This window comes from Alternaria ethzedia (assembly GCF_023757985.1).
Source record: "Alternaria ethzedia strain BMP 0044 chromosome Unknown scaffold_2, whole genome shotgun sequence".
In the NCBI taxonomy this organism is placed as follows: Eukaryota; Fungi; Ascomycota; class Dothideomycetes; order Pleosporales; family Pleosporaceae; genus Alternaria; species Alternaria ethzedia.
The window spans coordinates 1,109,526-1,133,514 of record NW_026056195.1 but is presented as its reverse complement, the minus strand read 5'-3'; the positions used below and the strand labels follow the sequence as shown (position 1 = coordinate 1,133,514).

Below are 23,989 nucleotides of genomic sequence, written 5' to 3'. Positions count from 1 at the left end.
GGGGATGTGTACCTGATCAGCCGTGCTTACAAGCCCGCGACACACAACGAGTGGTTTGCCTTCCTACTAAGGAGCGCGGCGCCGACCTACCTGCATAGTAGCGTAGACCTGACTGGAAGGAGGTAAGATGACTTGTGTAGCAAGCAAAGTCGCGGATGATCACAGGTGCTCTTATCGCGGGGTGTGATAGGTGGCGGGGCGCATTGGCATGGGCGATGATCGTCATCTTGATTGGGGCTCGATATGAAACCTCCGACAACGTACCGGCGCTTCCTGCGGTTCGGCGCGTTATCCCTTTTAGGGTTATGAGGGAGAGCGAATGGGTGATAAGGAATAGTAAACGTGAGGATGGAAGTGCAGAAGAGTTGAGATGGGTTGGCGAAAGGATTACTGAGTTTCGGTGTTCTGCGCCCCCTGTCTTGGCGGCCGGAACCCCTCGGATACACGTGATCCCGAATGAGTACCTAGGTATCCAGAGAGCCCTATCCTCAAGTCAGACCATTATGAATTTACCTTATACTCGAACAAATACGTCCCAGACCCTACATTCTCAATCTTCCCCCCCTCCAACACCACCTCAGCCGTCGCACAAGGCGGAACCACAACTTCAAGCCTCACAATACCAGCCTCCAAACGCCAGGCACTCTTCGCAAACCCCAACGGCGTCTCCAGCGTTGCCTCAGCATGCTCTAACCCACCCCCAACCAACGGTTCAACCCTAATCTTCCTATACCCAGGCTCAACAGCTTTCAGCCCCGCCACACTCTCCTGCAACCATGACGCCACAGTGCCAAACGCATAGTGATTATGCGACATCTTCGCGTTGCCTTTGCCGTCGTAGCCTTCCCATGTTTCCCAGAGCGTTGTTGCGTCTTTTGTGATGGGGTAGAGCCATGAGGGCACTGTGTCTTGGAGTAGGACGCGGTATGCGATGTCTGCTCTGCCGTGTTGGGCAAGTACAGGGAGGAGTAGACCGGTGCTCATGAAGCCGGTTTTCAGGTGGTAGCCGGCTTGTGCGATGAGTTCTACGAGGCGTTCGAGAGCGGCGGGCTTTTGCTCTGGTAAGATGAGGTTGAAGGCTAGGGCGCGGAGGTAGTCGTCTTGGTAGTCGGATGCGATGCGGGCACCGTTCTGTCGGACGAAGGCTGTGCGCCATGCTTCAGCCGTCCTCTCCGATAGTGTGAGGTAATGTCCTGTGTCATCCTGTTTGCCGAGGATATTGGCGATGTTGGAGAGTAGACGAGATGAGTGTGCGAGGTAAGCGGTGGAAATAGCGGCGCTGGGAAACAAGACGTCTTTGATGATTGTGGGAACTCCGCTTCCGACTCGGAGCCATTCACCATAACTGAAGCCGGTGTCCAAGATGTACTGCTCGAGGCTACCGCATCCAGCACCGAGTTTGGACCAGAACCATCTTCTCCAGCTCATCTTGTCTCGTGCTCGATGAGCTAAGCTATTCACCCAGCTCTTCATGCTGTCGTACTGGCGCGAGAGGACTACGTTGTCGTCGTAGTGATGGTACAGAGCCCAAGGCACCATTGTAGAAGCATCGCCCCACCCAGTTGATCCTGACATCAACTTGGTGGTGAGTGAAAGCTGGCTGCTGAACTGTGAACCAGCGCTGGGGATGTATGATGGGATGCTGCCGTCGGCAAGTTGTTCCGCAGCTAGACAACGCATATACCGACGCAAGAAGGTCTGACAGTCGAATAGCATGGTTGCAGTAGGAGTGAAGACTTGGATGTCTCCCGTCCAACCCATTCGCTCTCGAGTCGGACAGTCAGTCGGTGTGTCAGTGAAATTGCCACGGGTAGTCCAAACAATGTTTTGATAGAGCTTGTTTAGGCGGGCGTCTGAGCAGGTGAAGGATCCTGTAGTTGGCATGCTGGACGCGATGACGATTCCTTGGACGTCAGAGGGGCTCAGGTCGTAGTCCAAGCCTCGGATCTCAGCGTAGCGGAATCCATGGATGGCGAACCAAGGCTGGAAGTCAGCTTCGTGGTCTCCAAGCGTTACAACGTCCCGTTGTACGATGTGCGGAACTATGGGAAGCTTCAGATAGTTGATGTCGAGCTCTCCGTTGCTGGACAGGACTTCGCTATAGGTCATGGTGATTTTAGAACCCACCCGACCGCGCAGCTTGATCGCCATAATGCCGGCAAAGTTTTGTCCAAAGTCGACTATTTGTGCGCCTGACGGGGCAAGAAGTACGGTCTTGGGTGGCAAGCGCATGACTTCCTCGACGCGTTCGACCTCCTCTGCAATTAGCTTCTTTGTCAAAGCCGAGACCTTTTCGGCACGATCCGAAGACTGAGCATCGCATTTCTCCAGCCACTCGTCAGCGATCCGGAAGTCGGTATGTTCACCCCACACGGGGTCTGATCGAACAATGGAGCCCTTTGGACACCGCCATGTCTCGTCGGTACAGAATGTAACAGTTTCTCCGTCATCTGTATCCACCTCAAGCTGTACAAGCGCAGAAAGCCGGTCTCCGTAACGACAGCGCCCTTCGGTGACGCCGATCTGACCTCTGAATCGCCCATCCGCAACAACGACGCTGATCACATTCTCGCCAGCCTCCAGATACTTCGCAATATCGTAAGTCTGGTACTCGGTGAACTGATCAAAAGGCGTCCAGCGTGGTACCAACGCCGTGCCGGTGACGTTGTTTCCATTGACGAAAAGCTTGTACCATCCGCAAGCCGTGGCGTAAGCTCGTCCTCGGGCTGGCTCTCGTGCGAGCTGGAAGATGCTAGAGAGGTACATGACTCTGCCATCTTTTACTGAATTCCCGGTTGATGTCATCACAGGAGCGCTGATCCAGGACGCTTTCCAGTCGGACGGCTCCAGCAGCCCTGTTTCGAACCATGCTTGCTCGGCTGTGTCCCAGATCTTGTCGCTAGGCTCGTCGAATTGATCCCATACGCGGAGGCGCCAATGATACCGAGTGCGACTCTTCACACGGTCGCCTGCGTAGATGGCGGTAAGCGATGTAATCTTGCTTGTGGCTGTCTTCCCGCTGTTCCAAACGATGTTTTCGAATTTGAAGGCTGGAGATGTAGAGACTTGAAGTTCATAGGATGATTGTGTTACATTATGAATGCCTTCCTTAGCGGTTAGCTGCCAACTGAATTCCACGGGAAAGGCATCGATCCCAAGCGGACTAGATAGCCTGTTGGTGCGCAAATGGTATGGTCGTGCAGACATGAAGGAAAGTGTGGTAAGGGAAGGTTAGATGTGCGAATTGATGCCACAGGTGGCCATTAATCTCATTTTTGTAGTAAAGCTCCTATATCCGTACCAGGTTACCCTACAATTCGACATTAGATGTTGCTGCCACGGCCCGGGCACGGTCTGCTTTTACGCTGCAACGTTTTTTCGACTGCGCCACGGAGCGAGCGCCCTCCGGTCCCGGGCCTCTCGCGCAGTCGCGAAGGTGGAAAATGAGTTTCAGCGGGGCTCGGCAGATTTTTCAGCGAGAGTGAGCACGGCTGTCCTTCGACGCCGGGTGCAGCTGCCCTCCGTTCCCGAAACGCCGAGAGAAGCCAGACGCTAGCCCATCTCAGCTGACACGTGAGGCCAAGCGACGGTCTTGGCTGGAAGAAGAAAGCCGTTAGCCTCAAGAGGAAGTGCCAAGCCAAGAATGGTGAAGTGCTGTGTGAATGGCGTAAAACCTGGAATACACGAGTTGTGATTCTCGAGCTGATGCTGCGAAGTGAAAGCTGTTCGAAACAATGCAATTTGCGCAAGGAGTGTCGACGAACATGAGACATTTCGGCAGCTCGGGAATAAGCCTGGCGAGACCGGAGCTTGGTATGCCAATCTTTAGTGCTGCGTTGGACAGCTTCCTGCCAGAACTGCCGTTTCGAGTATGTTCGCAGCGACGTCGGGCCTTGGAGACTTGGCTCATGAGTCGATCCCGAAGTGGAGGTTACGTGAGAACCACATTACTATCACAAAGGCCGTAAAACGCTCAGATGTACCCCGATGTCTATGTCGGTCATTGTCATATTAATCGAGACTTATGCGTACAAATTCATGCTATTTGGGTACGATGGCAGAGGCGGGGGGTCAAAGCCCAAGTTGGTAGGCAGTATATAGCCAGAGTCTTCTCTCCTCCTGTTGGATGGCTCGTACTCGTAGGCGGAATGGTTGATGGGTGCCTGTGTGGTCGGTTCTGGGTTTAAGGGTAGAATGTGCAAGCCAGTTACTAAGGGTATCAAGCAGCGATATCGAAAACCTTGAACGCTTCTTTGAACTTCTCAACATCCTGCTCTTCCTGGGCCTGTGTTTGCCCGCAGTTCTTCCAGTCAACGCGATTGTCGAGCCTCAACAGTTTTGCCAATACCTCGCGTCCGAACTGGTTGTGGAAGCGGATCTTCTCATCAAATCGCATGACGTAGCTTGTCTGCTTATCAGGGTCATCTTTGGGATTCCACACGAGGACTCTGAAGAAGTCGCTGGTTTCTTCAAACCCATCCCCAACATCTTGTTTCTCAAACTTTGGCCAGTGTAGGTTTTCTGCTAGCGCCTTGAAAGCAGCCTCGACAAGCCCTTTGCTGATGAGTTCCGCGCTCACTGGGAGATATTGCCAATGAGTGTGTGGTAAGCTCGATTTGCTGGCTTCCCACGTGACGGAGCCATATTCGGTATCCGCGACAGATCTAAGCATGCTGTTCATGGCGCGTCGATAGCGTTGCATCTCTGCGTATGTTGCGTGTCGTTCCTCCTCTTCCATGGAGCCAAGCGTTGGCTGATGTGTGAAGGGGATGATGAGCATGTGGCTGGGGAAGCCGAGTTTCGGGTATGTATGCGAGGTTGGGAGGGGACCCTTGGCCGTAGTCAGGTAAGAGTTCTCGCCGATTGAAGTCACTAGATGTGTCGCGATGTTCTCGTTTGCCAAACAAAAGAAACACTCTGAGGCTGTGATGGGCCCTCGGGATTCACCCTTGCGCCTCTTGTTACCTCTCCGGCCGCGGTTCCCATCATCGTAGACAAGATGCTGTTCGCGATGCTCCGGTGCGACTCGCTTCTTCTCAGAGAGTGTCACAGGGCAAGCAGTAGAGCCAGCTGGCGGCGAGACTGGATGGCTGGCCGATGGCTCGAGAGAGAAGGCATATATCCATTTCTGCTTGTTTGGGTTGCCAAACGAAGCCAGACTGATGAATCGGGTCACAGGGTAGAGGTTGTCAGTTTCGTCGCTAGGCGCATGGAAGAATGGTTCTCGCTCGTAGAAGTTGCCGCCCGATGTGGAGAAGTGGTATTTGGGCTTGAGTATTACGTCCAAGTCGGCGATACACTGTCGCGCTGTCGGTTTTACTTCCGAATTGAACTCAACCTTGGAACGCTTCTGAATGCCCTCTGGCCACTCGTTGGTGATGAGGATATCTGCTGTGGTTGCGCCTCGTAATACCTTCGCATCCGTCTCGCTGTAGAAGGGCGGGTACTTGTCTTTAGATTGGCCGACGACAATGTTGGGGTCAAGCTGTCCACCTAGCGAAACGATGCGAATGCCTTCCGATGTCTTCATAGTCGTCCGCTTGCCGAGGAAGAAGAGGTTGTGGCATAGCTCGTCACTTGATGATTCCAATTTCTGGACGACTGCTGGTGGGAGGGGATGGTTGCCAAGAGCAAAGTACGTCGGCAATGCTATGTCGATGTTGCCATCGATGAGCGCCTGCACATCGGCTGCGTCTGTGCCCTCAGCTTCGACTGACCCTGCGAAGAGATCGCCTGCGACAATGGCGAAAGCGAAGTTGTTCTTCGCGTGTAAAGCGCCCAGCTTCTGGAAGACTGTCTTGAATTGGCCGTTCACGGCGCCAACGACAACGCTGCACATGTCAAAACAGCCAAATATTATGATAGCGCAATTCACTTACATTTTGGAGGCCATTGCTGATGACGCAGCTACGAAAGCAGCTGGTCGCGAAGTGGTGATAGAAGTAGCGACGACCAAAGGCGCACTTTCGCTACTTGACAAGCTTAGTCTCGTCGCGTTATTTCCTACAGCTGCTGTAGCCTGTGGCGAATGTTTCGATAGGTTGATGTTGGCGACGCGTGGTGTTGAGTATGGGTGATTGGCGCGTCGGAGGCCTCGGTGGTGCCAGGGTCCAGCTTTTTTGTTAGCGCCAGGAAATTCTAGTGGAGCATCATCGAGTGAAGATACAGCCGCAGCCCTCACCACCACAACTCCACCCCACACCATGGCCGCCATGTCCAGAGGCCAAACCGCGAAGCCGGCTGCAAAGCCCAAATCCAAGGTCGCCAAATCAGCGCGCCCCCAGAAACGAGTCAAGGGCGGCACCGAGTCGACGCGCAACCATGTCTTCAAAGGCTTCACCCAGCGCATTGCCCAGCTCAAGATCGAGCCCATCCGCCGCGGTCGCAGCACCTTCCTCGACGATGCCGAACTCGAATCCACCTTCTCCTACTTCCGCGACTCCTTCAATGAGTGGCGAGAGCTCAACATGTCCGAGGGCTTCACCACCTTCGCCCGCAAGGTCGCGCCACTATGCGACAGCCTCCCGCAGGTCCTCCACCACAGCGACCGCATATTCCAGCTGCTCGTAGAATACATCGAAAAAGGCGAGAAGTTCAGCCAGGAACCGCTGCTAAGTCTTACGGCGCATCTGGCACACGACATGGGCGAGCGGTTCGAGAAGTACTTTGAAAAGGCTGTCAAGACGGTGTCGCATCTCGCAGCCACACATGCTGATGTCGAGGTCATAGAGTGGGCTTTTGGCTGTCTGGCATGGCTGTTCAAGTACCTCTCGCGCCTCTTAGTTCCCAACTTGCGCCCGGTCTTCGATCTCATGTCGCCTCTGCTGGGCAAAGAGCGCCAGAAAGCCTTCGTCTCCCGTTTCGCCGCCGAATCGCTCAGCTTCCTCGTCCGCAAAGCCGGCGCCGGCTACCATCGCGACAAGATGCCTCTCCGGACAATCATCAAGCACATATCGGACCAGCTGAAGGACCAGCAAGAGTCGGGCAAGGACTACGCGTTCCAGCAGGGTCTCATGTACCTCTTGACCGACTCGCTCAAGGGTGTACAACGTGGATTCCACTCGAGCGCGACGGCCATACTACAGGAGCTTCTAGCAGAGACATACAACGAAGAGCACGTCCAACTCCGGATCCCGCCTCTGGAGCCCGTGGTGACTGGCGTCATTACAGCTGCTATCCACCACACGGACGCGGAGAACTTCGCGCCACTCCTTGAAGTGATTCTCGCACAGATCGATAAGACATCTTCCGATACGCGTTACGTGGGCCTTTCGTCTCGTCTGCTGCTAGTCGCTTGCGGTGTGCGACAAGGTGATCGTGTCGATGACTGGCAACCCGTGCTGAGCTTGGTCAGTCATTTGCTTGACTCAACCAAGGAATCATCTACACTCGATTCCGTTGATGCATGGGAGCTCTTGTCGGTCATCTCTGTTGTGTTCCAATACTGTCCTCTTGGCGCAGCGACACGATACGAAAAATTGCTTGAAGGGCTTACCCGTGGCCCCTGGGAGCCATACTTCTTACCCTTCTGCAATCTCTTTGCTGACCTAGGGGTGGAGAGATTCAGGACGTTGCTACTTCCTTATTTCAAGAGGTTCATCGCGCAGAAGGCACACGAGCACGGATCACAATTTTGCGCTATTCTCCCTCGACTTTACTACAAGCGCGACAACAACGACAACAGCGCGCTGGCGAAAGTCGATCTACACGCTTCTGATCAATGGCAAGTGACCGTACACGAACCGTTCGACAAGCTTCTTGAGTCTGTACGCGGCAATGTCGATTCAGATTACGAAACATTTTACTGCAATGCTTTGCTATTCGCTGTAGATACGCTGCGTCTAGGAAACGATAAGACCCACGGAATAATGACCGACCTTGCAGAGCTACTCAAGAACGCCTTAGACACCGACAGCGCAAAGCCCCGACAAACTGTAGACATATTTGCCACCGGCAACGGGTTTCAGGCCCTCATCAGTAAAGGCGACAGTGATGACTTGACGACAAGTTTATGGCCTGCGTTGTGTCAAGCATCTCCTGTATATGGCCATTCTCTAGCTTTCTGGCGCGCGTTCCTGCGCTTATTGGAGCGGGAGAAGACTAAAGTCGACATTACCGGCTCTCACATGGAACCTCTCAAGCGAACACTAATGCGCTGCTTGGGGTCTCCATCACATGACCTAAGATTCACAGCCATACAAGTCTTGCGGATCATTGCAGGGCAGAGCCAGGAACATCAGGACATACTGCATACCGCGATGCTGATCGAGCAGACACCACTGAATCTAGAGACTCAGAGATCCATTGCGATGCGCATAGGGCAAATCGCGAAACTGTACCCAGGTGTATGTTCTAATGAATGGATAGGGGAGGCCATACCCGCTTTCTGTCTAGGATTGCTACACGTCAAACTAGCTTCGGTCTGGAACGACAGTTGCGCAGCTTTGAAGGCCATTTGCCAGACAAAAGAGGGCGAGGGTTTCGTCACCCAACATGTTTTTGAATGGCTGAGTGCTTCCGATGCCAGCGAAAGTTTCACGAACGCATCTCAACCGGAATCCACACAGCGACCCTACGCCACAGACTTCGAGTGCACCAACCTCATGGAGCTGCAAGAGCGTGTGGCCAATGTGCAGTCACAGGCTGACAGTACTGAGGAACAGCTGGAGACTTTATTCAAGGACAACCATGCCGAAGTACCTTTCCACAATCCTTTCAGCAGGACACAAGCTCTCCGAGTATTGGATTCCCTGCCACACATCGCGGAGAAGCGTTCTCGCCTTCTTGTCCCCGTGCTGCTAAACTGGGCACTGAACCAGGCCACACCGGAGCCTGAAGATGCGCCCAATCCCGAACAAGATACGGATGCCATTCTGCAGGATCGCTGGTCAAGGAAAGACCAGAAAGCAATGCTCTCAATCTTCGCCAAGTTCAATAACCCCAAGGTCCTGTACCGTACGGACGAGGTTCGCGAAGCTCTGCTTGCTTTACTAGGAAACGGAGACATCGAGATCCAGAAAGCCGCTCTGAAGGCACTTCTCACGTGGAAAGATCCAGTCATTGTCAAACACCAAGAACAACTGCTCAATTTGCTTGATGATGAGCGATTCCGTGACGAGCTACCAATCTTCCTCAGCGAAGGAAAGCTGCAGGATACCGACGTCGATCAAGTACTTCCGATTGTTCTGCGACTCTTATACGGAAAAGTCATAGCTGGCAAGCGAGGTCTGGAGTCGAAGAGGAAGGCCGTTTTCGTCGGCCTGAAGACCAGATTCGGAGATGACGCTATACGCCAATTCTTGCAGATCGCGTTCGGGCCTTTAGGTCGCATCTCAATTCTCAAAGACTCCGCGGTCGATGAAGAGCTGCTGCAGAAAGAGCTGGTAGACCCGCGAAAGCAGGTGGGAATGTTGAACCTACTTGATGACTTGCTGAGTACGTTTGCAACTACATTCGCGCCCTTTGCCGGAATCGTCGTGGATCCCATTCTATACTCAGCCATCAAGGCATCGCGAGAACTGTCAAGACCAAGCGAAAGCGAAGATGACGAAGGTCGAGCGACAAAGACCTCCTTACTGAAGACTATCCGGCAGCGGGCGCTGCAGATCCTGGGTAGGCTGTTTGAAAACTGTCCGGACTTTGACTGGAAACCGTACGCAGGTGTTCTAGTCAAGGAGATGGTCGAGCCCAGGCTCGAGCAGCTGCCCATTGAGACAGCCCAGTCCGTCTCAGGTCTACTCCGATTGTTCGCGGCATGGTCTAAATCAAGCCGGACAGCTCCGTTCTTGGTAGAACTCAACCCTGCCATTCTGCACAAGATCATCGACTGCCTGGAGGTACCATCGGCTAAGGACGAGGTCAAGTGCTTTGTCTTGAACGACATCGTTCGAAGCATCGTTTCTCTTGTCACTGAAGAAGATGAGACACCGACGACAGAGTCGAAACTCCTCAGGAATCGTATCCATACCGATATCATCCAGCCATACTCAACTGCGATACTCCACCGAGTTGGTCAACTACTTCGCCAAAGCCCCGGTAAAGAAGTGCTCGAAGCCGGTGTACAAACGGTGGCAGACCTAGCGCCTCATGTAGTCGGTGCCACGGAATCCCGAAGCATGATCGAAATCGCAACTTTCTTGCTTCGCCAGCCTTCAAAGCGCGTCAACCCACGTACTAAGCTTGGCTTACTCAAGATCCTTCATGAATTTATCCAGCGATGTGATAGCCAGAGTTTGATTGAACTCTTTGACACAACCTACGATGCCATCTCTCCTATGTTCAGTTTCGTTCAGGATCGAACAGCCCGAAGCTTGCTTTGCGATGTTCTCCAGGATCTCTCCGACACCAACGGCGATCTCACAGTAATCGCAAAGCTGTGCCATGATCTGAATTCATTCGCTACTGGACGCCTCGATGAACCAGACTTTGAACGCCGCTCGCAAGCTTTCAATGCCATAAACGAAGAAAGCTATCGATCATACACGCTCACACAGTGGAAGCCTCTAGTTTACAACATGCTGTATCTCATCAAGGACAACGACGAGCTCAGCATTCGAGTCAATGCATCACTATCTCTACGTCGTTTCAGCGAGGTCGCGTCGAGCGAACAGTTCAAGGAATTTGTGTCATTTGCAGTCCTACCTGGGATTCAGAATGGTATGCGGGAGAACTCGGAGCTTGTGCGGGTCGAATACCTTGCCGTCCTGGAACATCTGGTCAAGACACATTCAGACTGGGCTCCCGTAGCCGATCTGCATGTCCTCCTCTCAGAAGATGACGAGGCATCGTTCTTTGGCAACATTTTGCACATCCAGGGTCATCGACGACTGCGAGCCTTGCGCCGTCTGGCCACCCACGCGTCCCACCTGCGAGGTACCAACATCTATCACATCCTGATACCACTCCTCGAGCACTTCGTCTTCAACAAGGGTGACGACGAGGCTGCGGACAGCCTTCTGGGAGAGACGATCAAGACACTTACATCTTTGACCGAGAGTCTTGAGTGGCCGCAGTTCCGTTCCCTACTCAAACGCTACATCGGCTACCTGACAAGCAAGGAAGACCTGCAAAAGCCTATCATCCGATTGATCGCAGGTCTCATGGACGGTTTGAACCAAGCAGGACGTGCCAAAGGCTACATTGCTAAGCCCTCCTCTCAAGGCGCATCCGAGACCGAGGAAGCTGAGGACGCTATGGAGGTTGATCAGCCCTTATCGACTTTGGCCAAGACGCTCCCACAACAGGAAAAACTTAGCACCGATCTGATCAGCAACTTCCTGCCCGACTTGACCAACTTCCTGCACAAGAAGGATGAGGCTACCGTCAGTCTACGTGTGCCGATTGCAACCGCGATTGCAAAGATTCTTTTGATCCTACCGCCACTCGAGATCGAGACACGCTTGCCGGGCGTTCTTCTGGATATCTGCTACATCTTGAAGAGCCGCGCGCAAGAAGCTCGCGACATGTCGAGAAACACCCTGAGTGATATTGCTACGATACTGGGCCCTGGCTACGTGGGTTTCATCCTGAAGGCTTTGCGGACTGCGCTTCAACGCGGTTACCAGCTTCACGTTCTGTCGTTCACTTTGCATACTATTCTGGTCAAGCTCGCCGACCAAACCAACCCAGGTGATCTTGATTACTGTTTGGTGGAGCTAGTCGATGTTGTAAGTAATCCAAAGGAATGTATCCACTTTGAGAACAAACTAACGTAGTATCTAGATCATGGACGATACTTTCGGCGCTGCAGGTCAGGAGAAGGATGCTGAAGAATATATCTCTAAGATGAAGGAGGTGAAGAGCAGCAAATCTTTCGATTCCATGGACATTGTAGCACGGTGTGCCACCCCCGCGCATATCATCAAGCTTGTGCTTCCGATCAGGTCTCTTCTGATCGAGAAGCTTAATGCAAGGATGGTTCAAAAGATCGACGAGCTTTTGCGACGCATCGGACTCGGTGTCCTTCAGAACCCCACGGTGAACAACAGGGATATCTTGGTATTCTGCTATGAGCTCATCCAGGAGGCTTACGCTGCAACCACGACCACCGAGAAGAAGGCCAAGATCGACCCCAAGAACAAGCGTTATCTAATCAACAACCGTGGAGCGGCCAAGTCTGGCGCGAGACTTAGCACCAACTCTTATCTATTCAAGATGATCCGCTTCGGTATGGATATTCTTCGGACTGTGCTCCGCAAACATGAAGACCTTCAAACTCCCCAGAACTTGGCTGGCTTCCTTCCGATCATTGGCGATGCTATGGTACAAGGACAAGAAGAAGTTCAGGTCTCGGCTGTGCGCCTTCTCTCGACCATCATCAAGGTACCAATGACGGAGCTGGACACCAACTGCCCCGTGTACATCGACGAAGCGATGCGCGCCATCAAGGGCGCACTGTCGTCCAACACGGAGCTTGCGCAAGCCTCATTGAAGCTAGTCTCAGCGGTGCTACGCGAGCGACCAAACGTACCGATCAAGGAAAGAGACGTTGGTCACCTCCTCAAGCGCATGATTCCCGATCTGGACGAGCCAGATCGATCAGGTGTCACTTTCGGTTTCCTCAAGGCTGTCATGAACCGTCACATTGATGTTCCTGAGATGTACGAAGCCATGGACAAGGTAGCCGAAATGATGATCACCAATCAGACGAAATCCGCGCGCGACATCGCCCGTTCGCACTACTTCCAATTCTTGACCTCCTACACGCAGAGCGAGAAGCGCTTCAAGAAGCAGATTGAATTCCTCCTCAAGAACCTCCGGTACGAGCATGTGGAAGGAAGGCAGTCAGTCATGGAGGCGCTCGATCTCATCATTGGAAAGGCGTTGCCTCGCTTTCCCGAGAAGACACAGTACGAGTACCATGGTATCATGTTCCTCCCGTTGATCAACACTGTTGCGAACGACGACTCTAGCAAGTGCCGAGAGATGGCCAGCTTGCTCATCAAGAGGCTGTTCCAACATGCCAACGACAAACGATTACAAAGTTTCGCGGCTGACCTCAAAACCTGGCTGGAGCAGGACGACAATGTTGGCCTGAAGCGTCTTGGTATCCAGTGTTTCGGGTTCTACTTCGAAGCAATGGAGGAAGAGGAAGAACCAAAGGAGGTGGCATACGTTCTTGACCGACTGGACGCAACGATCGATGAGTGCTTGACACGGCGCGACGAAGACGACTGGGAGTTGTTGTACTACTCTCTTACTCTGCTCTCCAAAATTTGCAAGAAGTACACCGACACTATGTTTGCATCGAACAAGGATAGTCTATGGACCGCAGTGCAAGCCAGCGCAACCTACCCACACTTGTGGGTTAAGCTCAAGGCTGCGGAGCTGTTGGGTACATACTTTGCCCATCTGGGTGTATCTAATAAGGACACTGGTCTTGGAGCTCTGCCTCTGGAAGGATCAGGTGGTTTGCAACTAACAGAGCAGAGCATGACGCAGCTCTGCAACGCCTTCCTGAGGAACCTGCTCAATCCCGAGGTCTCAGAACAACTCTGCATGCAAAGCGTAAAGAACATCGCCTTCCTCGCGCGCTGCCTCGCTGTCAACGACGCCAAATGGCACTGGCAGAAGACCGACGACGAAGAAGAAGCAGGAGAAGCAGCAGCCCCAACAAACGGCGCCGCATCAGCTGTGGATGACGAAGACGATTTCAGTGGCTTTTCACCTCCACCAGAAACAAAGAAGCCCGAGAAAACCGAAGACGCCCCACCAACAGCCATCCACCGCCTCATGATCCGCCTCTCAGGCATCGTCCGCAAAGACAAATCCACCATGAACGCAAAAACAACAATAATGTCCCTCTTCGACACCATCGCCGCGAAATTCCCCTTGGAACCACTTTCAACATCCCTCCCCCACCTCCTCACCACACTTTCAACCCTAACTTCCACTGACGCCACGTTCCCCAAAGCCAGCGCCGCGCTCGCTCCCACCTCCAACAACAACCCGCCTACAGACCCGTACAAAGCGCTGTCGGATAAGGCGCGCGAGGTCATGAACACGCTGCAGAAGCGGTTGGGTACACAGGAGTATCTTAATGTTATGGCGGAGGTGCAGCGCGGTGTTCGGGAAAGGAGGGAGGAGAGGAGGCGCAAGAGGAAGGTGGATGCTGTGTTGGATCCTGAGAAGGTGATGAAGGAGAAGAGGAGGCGGCATGATGTTAAGAGGGTTAACAAGAAGGCGAGGAGTGCTGGGGAGAAGGGGAGGAGGCAGGGGTGGTAGTCTGGTAGGATGCGATTGGGTGGGTGCGGGTGTTTTGTGTGCATTTCCATGGCGTTCTTGGGGTGCAGATATGGGGTACGAAAAGTTTAGCATTGCATGAGACGTTGAGAGTAGGATTAGTGCAGATGGTAGATTGCAAATGGCATGTGATACCCTTCATTACTATACGCACTCTTCTCGGGTACGCTTGGAGAGTCTTGTAATCAGTCGTCCTGTCGGTCGTCTCCGGTACTTGGCGCAGCGCGCTCGGTTTCCTTGGGTTCATGGAGGCAACACTGTCCAATGAACATGTGTTTTGCATCGAGTTCCGCACTGGCTTTTTGAATCATGCTGCGAAGGGCCTGCGCTGTCGGTCGCTGCGTGTGGTCGCGCTGTAGCATTTTCCGGATCCATTCGATCGGTAGATTGTCCGACGGTGGGCCTGGACGGGCCTCCGTGCGAGCGATCCAAGCTTCGAGATCGTCGACTATTGAACTATAGCTGCGGCCAGCCATGTGCTCTGACAGATCTTTGCTTGCTTCCCTCAGCACTGCCCACATCTCCAAGTACACACAGCCCAACGAAAAAATGTCTGCGGCATAGTTACTTGTTTCATAAATCACCTCGGCTGGTGAGAATGTCGATCTTGCAATCATGGGTCCAGAAGCCGTGGTTTGATCATCCTTTGGCTCGTAAATAGTAGCCTGGCGGAGACCAGTGATATAGATTGCACTATCGCTGACCAATATATTCGAGGGCTTGATATCTTTGTGGCAAATTCCGTTTTGGTGTAGGAAGCTATAAAGTGTGCATGAGATTGTTAGCGGTTCCAGATTTAACAATTACGGTTAAACACGACGCTTACCCTAGTGCAGAGATCAGACAGCCGAAAAAGGGACGTAAATCCCAACGTTTGTCTTCGATTCTTGTATTACCGAGAAGGTCTTTCAGGTTCCGATCCGCGACAGGACATATGATAATGCCCGCATTAATGACGTCAGTGTAGCCTGGTCACATCGGTCAGCGTATCTGAAGAGTTATGATTGCTCACAAGTTCTCTTACTTCCGACAAAGTCGACAAAATGAGGGTGGTCCGAAGTTACAACTTCCAAAATATAGATCTCTCTGGCAAACATATTCATGCCATGTTTCCTTGAGCCGTATTTCTTGCCTCTAGGGACGGATGCCCGCATATACTCTGATTGAGTACGCATGCTCGGAAGGTTCTCAAAAACCACGGTCCATACATCATCCAGCACCCGAACCGGTTTCAAATGTGATTCGCTCTCGTCGCTTAGGTGGCAGTGCTCCCCTTTCGCTCCCATCACACCCAACATACCGGAGACTTGATTATTGTTGTACACAAGTTCTTGGACTCCCAGGAACCTCAGTTGAGCAGGTTCCCCTGCAAAAACCCTCTGAAGGTCAACTTGAGCGAATGGAAACCAGATATCGGTGATTTCTTCCTCCATGAATTTCTCGATAGCGTCTAGTTGGCCGATCATCCGAAGCACGGTGTATATCCTGGGTATGTGACTCCATGCATCTCTTGCACATAGCTCTAACAGTGCCGCGATTTCCCGTATGTCCTTTTCAGTGAAGCGCACGCCCGGAACCTGAGACACTGTGTCCGGAAAATATCGGCCCAGAAGGCTCTCGGGCGAAGCATCAGGCCTCGTATCGTACTCATGAGCCTGAGGGGATTTGGTGGTGATGACACCCCAATCGATATCTTCAGAATCTGGAACAGGGTAGTCAGACACCTCTGGCAGCTTTTCGCCATCTATGAAGAGGTCAAGCGTAGGTCCAGTATCTGGTTCGGATGCCTGGCTGGTTGATTCCAAACCACTGTCTTCATCGCTAGACTGATGCTTCGCTGATGCTGAGCGACTTCCATCATCGCTGAGCAAAGCCTCCAGAGACTGTTGGTTTTGTGAAGACTTCGAGTCCGCCTCATTATCTGATAATCGCGGCAGCGCGAACAAGGCGATTCGTTCCAAATGACGAGCGACATGATCGCAAAGGCTTTTAGATTTCCTGAAGCACAAATTGCATTTTCCCGAAGAGCTGCGGTCGGAACGCCGAAACATAGGTGCCAAGTTGGCCATCTGCTCCCATGAAAGCTTGGTGCCATGGCTCTGCAACATGTGATCCATGAAAAGCTTTTGAGTTTTGTATATGCCGTGCCCTTCGACGTTACAGTGCCAGACACAGCGGTGCTCTTGAGTCTCATGCAAGTACCACGAGTTTCTGCTCAGGAAAAAGTGGTCCTGAAGACTGCAGCCGGAAAAGGTACAGACGTAAGGTTGAAGATCGTGTAGGACGTGTTTCTTCCATGACCTCTCCGATTTGATGTATTGTATGATGTTGCAGTAGGGGCAGAGGAAATTGGTAAGCGGAGTTCCGTCTACGTTCTTCGGTATTGGAGGTACAGGAAGGCCTATGCTGTTGATCGCGTAGCTGGATGCCCGAGAATGATGTGAAGATGCAATAGAAGGGGGATAGTCGAACTTCTGTAAGTCGGGGCGATCAGAAAGACTTTGATGAGTCGTGGCTTTCGATGGACGTGAGATCCCAGAGGCTTGTTCAGAGGGGGGTATTGTGTAAACTACAGCTTCTGTACCTGGATTCACATCAACCATGGGTCTAGATGAGAGGCCATTCTGTGCCCGCTCTGGCTGAAGTTTCTGGTTGTGCTTTTCTTGATAAGCCAGAATTTGCCTTCTGAGAGATACGAGTTGCCCAAGTCGAGCGGCTATTGTAGGATCGAGTTCGGGATGCAAATCGCGTACGAATTGCGCATCATACTGCTGATATGGCGCGAATTGGGTCGAGATCCGTTCCGTGATTCGTTCAAGTGCGGCTGGGCGTCGAATAGGCATCTTGTACAAACAGTTGATGATGAAACGTATTAACTCCAACGTTTTCGGGAGCTCCAGATTGTTGCTTCTAGCTGAAGAGGATACATCCAAACCTTCAGAATGCCGTTTAGTTGCCTGCTCGTCTTGTTCTTCGCTCGTATCAGAATCTAGGTCAGAGATGGTGCCAGAGCTCGCTGTGGAGTCAATAGCTTCAACACTTAGATTAACATCCACCATTTCCTCGAAAGGCTTCGTCTCATTTTGAGCTATCTGAGTTGCTGGTAGTGTCAATGTCGAGTAGGCTGAGGCGCCGATTTCCAGTTTACTTACCTCTCACGAGCTTTGATGTTGTTTCGTAAGCTTGGGCATTAACGATAGAAAGGACCACGCTGACCGATAAAGATGACAAAGATAGCACGGGAATTTGTTGGCGTAGGAGATTTCGAACATCGGAAACTCTGAGAAAGGATCATAGAGAATATAAGAATACAACGCTACCTACATATTTGTTCAGACTGTTGAGAAAGCTCACTACCTATTTACGGTAAGCCTTGGTTGTGGTAGAGAGCGACAGGTGGTAGCCATACCCTTTCTTGGTAGAAAGGCGACTTGCGTAAGCGGTAATCGAGAGAAATCTCGTATAAGTCCCCAGAGTATATGGCTCCCACATTGTTCGCCCATAGGAGGAGTTTGTCCAATTCCGATTCGACATCTCTGGGCGACATCTGATTGCCTATGTCACGCTTCGGGGAACGAACAGCGGATAATAGGGCCTGGAAAGAGCCATGACAAGAAGCATAGAGGTCTGCGAGTCGGGAAACCATCGCGATGAGTTGCGGTAGCGACTGAGGCCATCGATAGGTCTACTCAGCTAAGGTGTTGAGAGTAGGAAGGCTGAAGGCGGGGGCATGACGGGATCAGGCTGCGCTAGGCTGCGTTCGGTCTAGGGCAATCATATGTCAGTCAGCCTCGACCTCGGGAAGGCTTTACAGCACCATGTAGCATACGCAGTAGTCGCCATATGGTAAAGAGTAGGCCATATCAGTATATAGACTGATGTGACCAGCACTCTTACTCCTGTGGCTCAGCCTATGTATCCTAATGTAGCTGGCAGGCAAGTGCAATCATTAGCGATAGCGCTGTGGTTTTGGATACTAACCAGTCGAGAATCTTGTATCATACTATATATAGCTTTACAACGCTTGAAGATACTAATGCATGGAGCACATCAACAATGGGAAAGGTCCAAAGTTAGAACACATTTACTCATTGAACGAACCTCTTTTTCATCCAATATGTTTAACCTCTACCAGACTCCCCCTTCATCTTCCTGGAGCGATCGCATCGTAGTCCTCTTTCAATGGCGTAATAACTCGCTCAATGAAATTGGCCCGAAATTTGTCGTCATCTAAGCTATAGTTGAATGGGTACCCGAGATCACATTGTACACAAGACGCAGCCGCCAGCGCAAATCTATCGTGCTCACGATTTTGGATGTCTCCTAACAATCTTGCTGCGACGAGCATCTCGGTTGTGGGTATCGCGTTTCCATCTGAATCCAGCTCATCAGGTAGGGCCAAAGCTAACAATCGTTGGCCGTATGTTAGTTCCATAAGCGACACACCAAGCCCATACAGCAACGGATTTCTAGCTAGCTTTCTCCCCTCAGATATTACAGGAAGACTTGCACTCGTCGTGTTGACGGTGATGAAAGTTCGTGATACGTAGGCTGGCTCGAATAACGGGATGTCTGGATTAGACACGTTTGTAGGGAAGAATACAGAGTCTTGTCCATAGTCGGAGCCGATCCACGGTGTGCCGTGAAGCTGCAATACTGCCACAGCCATTTGTAGCGCCACAGTTATTCTAGTTGTTGTTATTACCATTTACCCATAACGAAAGCTGACCTTACGTACTTTTCCTTGGGAGATACACCGTTCTGTAGCCGTTTGCGCATTATCTCCCCCAAAGACATTATCGCCCGTGTGTTCCGTGACTCATGATAGTGCAGTGACTCGTGTATGTGAAATCTCCATTGATCGTCGTTCAGATAACCAATACACGACCCTATGCTTGTAGGAGTTTTGAGCGCATGGCAGATATCACGTATCTCTGGTGCAGTATAGGTCTTCTGAGACTTCAGTGCCGGAGACCGGGTGGGCGACGTATTGGGAGCAGACGAGGCCGAGGTTGCAAAGCGTACCGATGGCGTGCCCAATCTTACGAACTGTCCTTGTAATCTGGCCTATGCATGAGCTTTATCTCATACCAACGACATCGGCTCGCTTGTGTACTTACGAATCGACACGCTCGGGTTCTATGTCAATGTCACGCCACTTCCAAGGAGGCAAAGGATTTCGTCCTGGTTTCTTCTCAAGGGAAAGAATGCATTTTACTCGAAAGCCGCTTTGAGTCGTGTCATTCTTGATGCGTAGCTGCAGACTGGCTTGGTGAAAGTGTTCACAAGAGCAAGAACACGATAACCGGGATTCGAGACTTTTGAATACACGCTTCGCGTGGTCACGAACAACCAACCAGTGCGTGGAGTCGATCTGAGCCTGCTGCTCTCTTCGTGGAGTCTCCAGCTTGACTGCGTTGTCGACAAAGCTACCAATACTTTCAATCTCTTTGCTGATGTCTTCGATGATGGCTTGGCAGCGCCTGAGTTGGTATATCTCCGATAACCCTTTTCGAATGAAGAAATTCGTCCGTTTTGTCTCATCTTCAATGAGCTGGTTTCCTGATTTTGTGATCCAAGATGGCTAATTCTTAGCAACGAGACAAACAATCATGGAACAACTTACCAGATAATCGTCACTCAACTGCAGTCTCCTCTTCAATTTATTCACCTTTGTCTAAGGTCAGTTCTGGTAACATTGGACGCAGCAGGAGTAGTTACCTTTGTCTGCAGTATCTGCGTCGCCGCCAAATACTTGTTATACCGCAGTCCCAACCTTCTCTTCAGTTCTTCATGTAGATGCGGATCCTTCCACCTCTCCGAGTCCGGATGTTCGATCAGCTCCTCCTTTTCCTGAGGTGAGATCGTAAGTGGAGAAATCAGCTGCTCGCAAGACGCACGATACATCGTGTATGCAAATTCGAACTTGATGCTCAGCTCATCATACTGCAACTTGTAGTTCGTCACAGCTTTGATGATTGAGTACTAGAATGTTGTTGTCAGCGAATGCCTCCTGTAAGTTGGTCTAGTCTTCTTACACCCGCGGAGTAACTTTCCAGAGCTTTACAGACGAGCGGAAGCACTGCGAGTACGACGCCAGCTACCTCGAATCCGGACATCGCACAGGCTGCAGTGTGATAAGCGTGAGGGTATTGACATCAGATCGTGTTCGCGGGGTAATCAGTCAGGCTGGGTGGCGGCTTCTGGAGTTGGACGACAGGCGGCCAATCTAGCCCATTCTCAGCCACCTGCAGCCTCACGTTCATGATTCGTCACCACCACGAACATCACAGATATCCAAACATCAAAATTTATCATGATCATTAAGAACTACCCGCTCAAACCCCAACACCAAATCAATTCCCAAACAAAAGAAAAGGCGTCAAAGCCAACGATCCATGCTCCCGAATGGGGGATACTTCAACCCAGCCGGTTTCCTCCTTCTCATCCACCTCCCACCCCCACTCGCACTACTCCCCACAGTACTACTAACGCAATCCCAATCCCACGGCATGCTCTTGCTCAAGGCTTCGTAGCCGGCTACTCTGCGTAAAGTACCTCGGGTTCGCTCTTGCTGGACATTGCGGAGGGCTGTGCGGGTGCCTTCCCGGACTGTTGTTGATGATACCCTAGGCTCGACGATTTGGGTGTGGTAGGTAGGTTCACGGGGGCGGGACGGTGGTGGACAACGTGATGGTTCGCGGGTTGGTGGTGGAGGGCAAGGGGATGAGATTGTGCGTTTTCTGCCAGAGCCGCGGAGGTGGCCTTCTTTAATGTCGACTATGCCGAGTCCGTGATGGTGGTGGTCGTGACCATGAATCGGATGCATGAGTAGGGGATGTAGATGCGGATGCCTGTGGTGATGATTCAGGTGCGCGTCGAAGTGCACGTGATCATGGCCACCTCCTTCCTCCACCTCGAGGCTCATACTCGGTACTCTGACACGCACGTCGCTAAAACGAGGTGATGCTGGACTACGACGAACGCGAACGAGGTCCTCCGCACATGAAGAGTCGGTAGAAGGGCGCTGTTGCTTTTTGCCTTTGGCTGGTGTGAGGGTGAACCAGCACATTTCTGGGGCGCGGCGAGGAGAGATCAACGCCGGAGTCGATGCGCGCGGGCAAGGGGTGGAGTCGTGTAGGCGGGGCAATACGATGGTAAGCAGTGTGTGAGAAAGATGGGTTGTAAGTTGAGGGTGGTCGCGAAGGTTGATAGTACGAATAAGGTGTAGTGTCGTAACGGGGCATTCAGAAGACTTGAAAGAAGAGCAGACAATGGGGTGAAGGCGGTACTTTATCCTACGGCTGACACACAATGTACATATGATCAGATCCTTTCGCACTCCTTCTCTTGATGGCGTCCACCTATGTATATACTGCTGCCCTCGACGATCATTTGCTACCATCACGCACGCTGCGCCGGACCTGCACGCGGGCCGCACGTATGCTTATACGTGAGAGGACAAATGAGACAGAGCGAGTGAAGACGGTGCCTGCATGATTGTTGCTGGTGCCTGCATATAGGAAATGCAAACATGTGTTCAAGTCCGCTGGGCGAGTGACTGAGGCTGACATGGGTGCGAGATGCGCGCGTGGGTCGGCGCGATGTCTTGCCTGACCTCAAGTCTCAACGAGCGGCATGTGACGCTTGAGCCCCAACGCCCGTTCCTGACTTGCGCGATGCGGGAACTTGTAGTACCTGATGACGTACGTAGATATGTATCAAGGTCGTGCAATAGTCCTTCGGATGGCATTTCCCTCTTTTGCGATGCGTCTGCGCCACGCTGGTCCGTCGCTGTGTGTGACGGGATGACTGCGGCTATCTCTACACTCTTTGCGCGTGTACATGTCTGTAAGCATCATTGCATCCCTTCTCTTAGTTAAATGGAGTAGATGCTGTTGCGATAAATGGCGACGACGTACGCCAGGCGCGCAGTACTGAGCATCGCTGTTCGTGTGGGTGGCGATCACTGCGAGGTTAGTACTAGAGAGGAAGACGTGAGCGTAGCAAAGAACAAAGCAAGCGATAGGGCTCATCATCCATAGCAGAGTCTACGCGCAAAGACAGCTCGAAAGTGCGCAGGTTGTAGTGTAGGTCATCGGCGCTGATCCGCCGGACTGGTGAAGGCAACAGCTAGACGCGGCTATGTCTTGGCATTACCGACAACGCCGGAGCTTCGAGCTCACATCACCACGTCAAACAATCAAACAACCCCACCCCAACCACTCGATCACGTCTCTGATACCCTCTGAATCCCGCCAATACACACTGTCGCAACCATGGATTCATTAGTATCGCAGTACAGCCGACCGGCGTATACAGAGGAAGGCCCGTCCGAGGAGGAGCAGTTGCAGCTCTACAGCGGCACCCCAGAGCTATCTCTCAAGTTTGCCCTACCACCAGTAGCTCAGGTGCGCTCACCCTCTATCATGACTTATGAAGGGCGGAATATACTAATACCGTCATAGTCAGCATCATGGCTCCGCGCAATGACGGACGACTACTCCAACCCGAACTGCCCCATCAAGATCGCCCACGGAACCACAACCCTCGCCTTCCGCTTCAAGGGCGGCATCATCGTAGCCACCGATTCGCGTGCGACGGCTGGAAACTGGATAGCCAGTCAGACGGTCAAGAAGGTCATTGAGATCAACAACTGCTTGTTGGGAACCATGGCTGGTGGCGCTGCTGTACGTACAGGACAACCACACGATGGAGTTTGAAGGCAAGTGGAGTATTGACATGCAATAGGACTGCCAATACTGGCTCGCATACCTCGGAATGCAATGTCGCCTCCACGAGCTCCGCCACAAGCGCCGTATTTCCGTCGCCGCAGCCTCCAAGATCCTCGCCAATCTCGTCTACTCATACAAGGGCATGGGTCTGAGTATGGTACGTCTTCCCCCCTCACCGCTACCCTCCCTCCCACCCCTATCTAACACATCCCCAGGGAACAATGTGCGCAGGCGTAACCCCGCAAGAAGGCCCCGCCCTCTACTACATCGACAGCGACGGCACGCGTCTCGCCGGCAACCTCTTCTGTGTCGGCTCCGGTCAGACCTTCGCCTACGGTGTGCTCGACGCACAGTACAAGTACGAGCTGGAAGACGACGAGGCGCTCGAGCTGGGCAGGAGGAGTATCCTCGCTGCTACTCACCGCGACGCATACTCTGGTGGTTTCATCAACTTGTACCATGTCAAGGAGGACGGCTGGGTCAAGCACGGCTTCAACGATACGAATCCGATTTTCTGGGAGACGAAGCTGAAGAAGGGCGAGTTCTCGAACGTTACTAGTGCGTTGGAGTAGTGTGGTGGCTATAGGTTAGGGGAAGAAGCCCAAGGCCCGCTGAGGGGATGAGAGATAGACGGCAGACCACGATAGCTGCAATGTGGCAGTCTCACTCGAATCACGACTTAGACATGTCCAATGAAATAACGGCACATCACAATATTTCCCTCCTGAAGCGAATTACGCATTGTGATGTTTGCATTTGCATTACCAAATCATACGCGACTAGTCACCATTATCTATGATACTATGCATGCGACCCCCAAGAGCGAACAACCGAACAAGGAAAGAGCCGCAGTCCATGCAGGCTAACGAACGCCTACTATCCCCTCCACCACATGAGTATGAAAGAGAAAAGAAAAAGTGCAATGTACACTATCCCAGTGCCGAATAGTTGGGTATAAGCAAAAGCCTCCTAACAAGGAAGCAGTAAACGCCGCGCAAGTCCCGTTGTCCCCA

General features: G+C 52.2%; 4 protein-coding genes across 4 annotated transcripts; 2 read left to right on the top strand and 2 right to left on the bottom strand.

The window, feature by feature from the left end:
- Positions 1-26: 26 nt before the first annotated feature.
- Positions 27-3,207, bottom strand: J4E87_001177 (uncharacterized protein; the record flags this gene model as incomplete). Its single annotated transcript, XM_049372824.1, has 2 exons — positions 27-86; positions 514-3,207. 2 exons carry the CDS (start codon positions 3,205-3,207, stop codon positions 27-29), a joined length of 2,754 nt encoding a protein of 917 aa, XP_049237482.1.
- Positions 3,208-4,219: 1,012 nt separating this feature from the next.
- On the bottom strand, positions 4,220-5,893 carry J4E87_001176 (uncharacterized protein; the record flags this gene model as incomplete). The annotated part of the gene is made up of 2 exons (XM_049372823.1): positions 4,220-5,831; positions 5,880-5,893. The coding sequence occupies 2 exons, from the start codon at positions 5,891-5,893 to the stop codon at positions 4,220-4,222; spliced, it is 1,626 nt and encodes a 541-aa protein (XP_049237481.1).
- Positions 5,894-6,203: 310 nt separating this feature from the next.
- J4E87_001175 (uncharacterized protein) lies at positions 6,204-14,223 on the top strand (the record flags this gene model as incomplete). The annotated part of the gene is made up of 2 exons (XM_049372822.1): positions 6,204-11,666; positions 11,722-14,223. The coding sequence occupies 2 exons, from the start codon at positions 6,204-6,206 to the stop codon at positions 14,221-14,223; spliced, it is 7,965 nt and encodes a 2,654-aa protein (XP_049237480.1).
- An 8,297-nt stretch (positions 14,224-22,520) lies between these two features.
- Positions 22,521-23,548, top strand: PRE2 (Proteasome subunit beta type-5; the record flags this gene model as incomplete). The annotated part of the gene is made up of 4 exons (XM_049372821.1): positions 22,521-22,652; positions 22,710-22,931; positions 22,993-23,133; positions 23,192-23,548. 4 exons carry the CDS (start codon positions 22,521-22,523, stop codon positions 23,546-23,548), a joined length of 852 nt encoding a protein of 283 aa, XP_049237479.1.
- Between the last annotated feature and the right edge of the window lie 441 nt (positions 23,549-23,989).